General features: G+C 36.0%; 1 protein-coding gene across 3 annotated transcripts; it reads right to left on the reverse strand.

The window, feature by feature from the left end:
* Positions 1 to 1145: 1145 nt before the first annotated feature.
* LOC111372073 (peroxisomal and mitochondrial division factor 2-like) lies at positions 1146 to 2791 on the reverse strand. 3 transcript variants are annotated; one of them, XM_022994232.1, is made up of 2 exons: positions 2650 to 2791; positions 1146 to 2350 (listed from the first exon to the last, which is right to left on the reverse strand). In XM_022994232.1, the coding sequence occupies exon 2, from the start codon at positions 2339 to 2341 to the stop codon at positions 1445 to 1447; it is 897 nt and encodes a 298-aa protein (XP_022850000.1). In that variant the 5' UTR covers positions 2342 to 2350; positions 2650 to 2791; the 3' UTR covers positions 1146 to 1444. The 3 variants fall into 3 exon arrangements, with proteins under 3 accessions (XP_022850000.1, XP_022850002.1, XP_022850001.1); XM_022994234.1 differs by lacking the exon at positions 2650 to 2791 and adding an exon at positions 2512 to 2643; XM_022994233.1 differs by lacking the exon at positions 2650 to 2791 and adding an exon at positions 2450 to 2641.
* Between the last annotated feature and the right edge of the window lie 293 nt (positions 2792 to 3084).

Genomic DNA, 3084 nt, shown 5'->3' on the forward strand with positions numbered 1-3084 from the left:
CTATATCATTTTCTTTCTTTGGAATATTGTGTTTAATTAAAGTAAGTCATGATTTTTCTCTCTTTTCTTGAAACGTAGAGAAGCTGTGGAGTTATTTTCATTATGTTTGTCTTTTACATGATGAACTGTCATTTGGAATCAGTGTGTTAAGTTCCTATTTTAGAAAATCAAAAGTAATTTGCAAACCAAAGGTTACTAGGATTCAGCACGAACACAAATAATGTCTTGATTCAACCAGAATGGCTACCCTAATCTTATATAAGTCTTCAAAATTCTGATTATAAGGCAGGATTACAACATCCAAAAGCTTAATTGAAGAGACCGAAAGCTGCTTTACATAGAGCTAATACTTCTTTGATCGCAGTAAGATCATTGCAATAACTATATCATATTCAATACAGTGTGCTAAAAAATGATGTTAGTGTCAATTGATAGGATGACTGTTGCCTTAACTCTATTTATATTGGACGATTAGTCTCACAAAATGCAACAAACCTTAATCATCCACGTTCGATAAGCACAGTTCTCCACTAATTTGAATAGGAGGATCCATCATATGATCAGATCTTAGGCTACCCTCAGCAACCAGACGAAGAAAATAGCTTTATTCAATGGCTCCAAGAAAATAATTAGGGGCAGGAATTCAATCTACAGAGTAAATAGACAAATACACATCCAATCATCAAAATATGTATCCCTCAAGGCTTACAGCAAACGTGTATCAATGATGCATGGATTAAACATATAGAACGGCCGATAGAACTATGATTCAATTCCTGAAAATAAAGGGTGTAACGAGATGCCGAAAAAAGCTGAAAAGACAGCCATCAAGCTCACCAGCCAATAAAATACCATGAAAAATGCCAGAAACAAAAAGGAAAATCACAGAATTCAAATGAAATAACAATCAATATTATTGTCCATGAGATATGACTCAACTAATTTGGAGAATGTGTCAATAATGCCGACAAAGTTCAACATGACGGTCCAAACAATTTTTTCCTCTTTCATAAAAGAAAGAATTGACCTCAGTCATAGCACAACACTGATAAATGAGACTATCATATCATGTTGATGTAGTAAAAAAACAGTACAGTGAATTCCATTGAAACATATCCAAATTTCATATAGTGAGCAGTCCAAACTCAAAAATCATTCCCTATATATTTGACTTCATAGTATCCAAATTTCAATATATCATATTCACAATAATCACCACACTATATTCCAGAGCTTGAAGGTTTCTAAATAAAACATATATTGTTCCAATACTAGACAACAATAATATTATTAAAAATTTACTTTTATCAACTAAAATGTAAAATCACCAACCTCAGTGAACAGAAACCCAAACAAACAAAAGAAATAGAACTTATCAAAATTGAAAACTTGTTTTTTCTTGGGTTAGAATAGAGCCTTCCTAACCTCTAACTCGAATCACTGCTTAGTGCTTACTACCGTGTCGAAGGTAGCAGGCAATACCTACAACTGAAGCAGCACCAACAGCAGATCCCACCATTATCGCCCAGTCCCTTTCCTTTAGACCACCAATCAAGCCCTTCCTTTCTTCATCGGCCACAATCACCCTATCAATACCACCATTAACACCTTCCATAATCAACCTTTCCTTCACCTTCACTTCCTCGTCCAATTTACTCTCCAAAGCCCCAATTTTCCCCTCCATTTCCACAACCTTCTTTTCCAATTCATTTTTCAACTTCTCCAATCCCTCGTTCTTTCCCACCAAAGCCTCTAATTCCTCAACTCTCTTCTTCAAACCTCGAATCTCCTTTTCCTTCCCTTCCATTTCGTTCCTAAAATCACTTTTATTCTCCTCCAGTTCGCTGACTTTCACCACTAACAAATCTCTCTCCTTCTCAATGGCTGCCACCTTAAAATCCTTCTCCTTTTCCTTTCCTTTCAACTCCTCCAAATCCCTTTTCATCTCTGATAACTCAACATTTGATTCTTGCAAATCACTCATCGCAGTCACCAAGTCGTGCTGCAGGCGTGCCACCTCAGCTTCCAGCTCCGCAGCTCGAGATGCCACGGCCCCAAGAGTCCTGCTCTCAGATTCAGCACTTTCAACTTGTTTTTTCAACTCCACATTCTCTGCGTCCGAATCTTTAACAGAGGCCGTCAATTCCTCAATCTTCTCCTTATACTTTTTGTTCTCGGATATTATCTTCTCGTTTTCCCGTTCAAGTCCATCGATCTTTTGACTAAGAACTGAAATTTTGGAAGAAGCTTCATCACCAGTGATTTCCAAAGTCCGATCACCGGTGATTTCCAAATTCCTATCGTCAGAGTATTCACCGTTGATAATCGTCTCGTCCGCCATCGGAAATCCCTATAAAAAGGCCAAAAAAAAAAAAATCATGAAAACAGATCAAAATATTGCTCATCCCATCAAAACTCGGAAAAAAAAATGAAATAGGAAAAACCGTACCCTGGGCTAACGCTATATTTAAAAAAAAAAAAAATGAAGTAAAACTTGCGTAAATTGTTTACTGTGAGTAATATACGTTCTGTGAGAGCAGCCAAACAGAATGTAAAATATAACCTATGGTTTGTACTAATATTTAATTGTGGGTTTTCTCTGTTGATTTCAGATTTCCTGAAATAGAAATGGAACAATTGAAGCTGTACCGTTGTTCGAGTGTCGGCTAATTGGTGCTTAGGATTGCAGAGTGATTAGGGTTTGCAAAATTGAAAAGATACGTTTGCGTGGTGGCAATGAGTAGGCAACGAACAAGAAGAAAAATAATAATAATAATGTTATTTGCCTTTTGTTTACTTCGCAGTCGTTCTACAAGACGTGCATGCGATTACTAGTGATTTATTGTATAAAATAATAAAAAAATCGTCATATTAATGTATCAAATCACTGATCGTTACATGTATGTCACATGAGATATGACAGTGAAAAACTGCAAATAACATTGTAAAAAAATTAGGATTTTTAGAGATTGCTGGCAGCATGTGTGGGAGCCACTTTTATGCATGAGGAATAGCCCTTGTTTGAGCCTCATTCTTTTGGAAAAATGTATTTTTTAACAGTATTTTAACATTATTTCAATCACA

Source organism: Olea europaea, chromosome 23, assembly GCF_002742605.1.
Source record: "Olea europaea var. sylvestris chromosome 23, O_europaea_v1, whole genome shotgun sequence".
In the NCBI taxonomy this organism is placed as follows: Eukaryota; Viridiplantae; Streptophyta; class Magnoliopsida; order Lamiales; family Oleaceae; genus Olea; species Olea europaea.

Coding starts and splice junctions, on each gene's coding strand:
- LOC111372073 (XM_022994232.1), bottom strand. CDS start 2,341: ATGGCGGACGAGACGATTATCAACGGTGAATACTCTGACGATAGGAAT.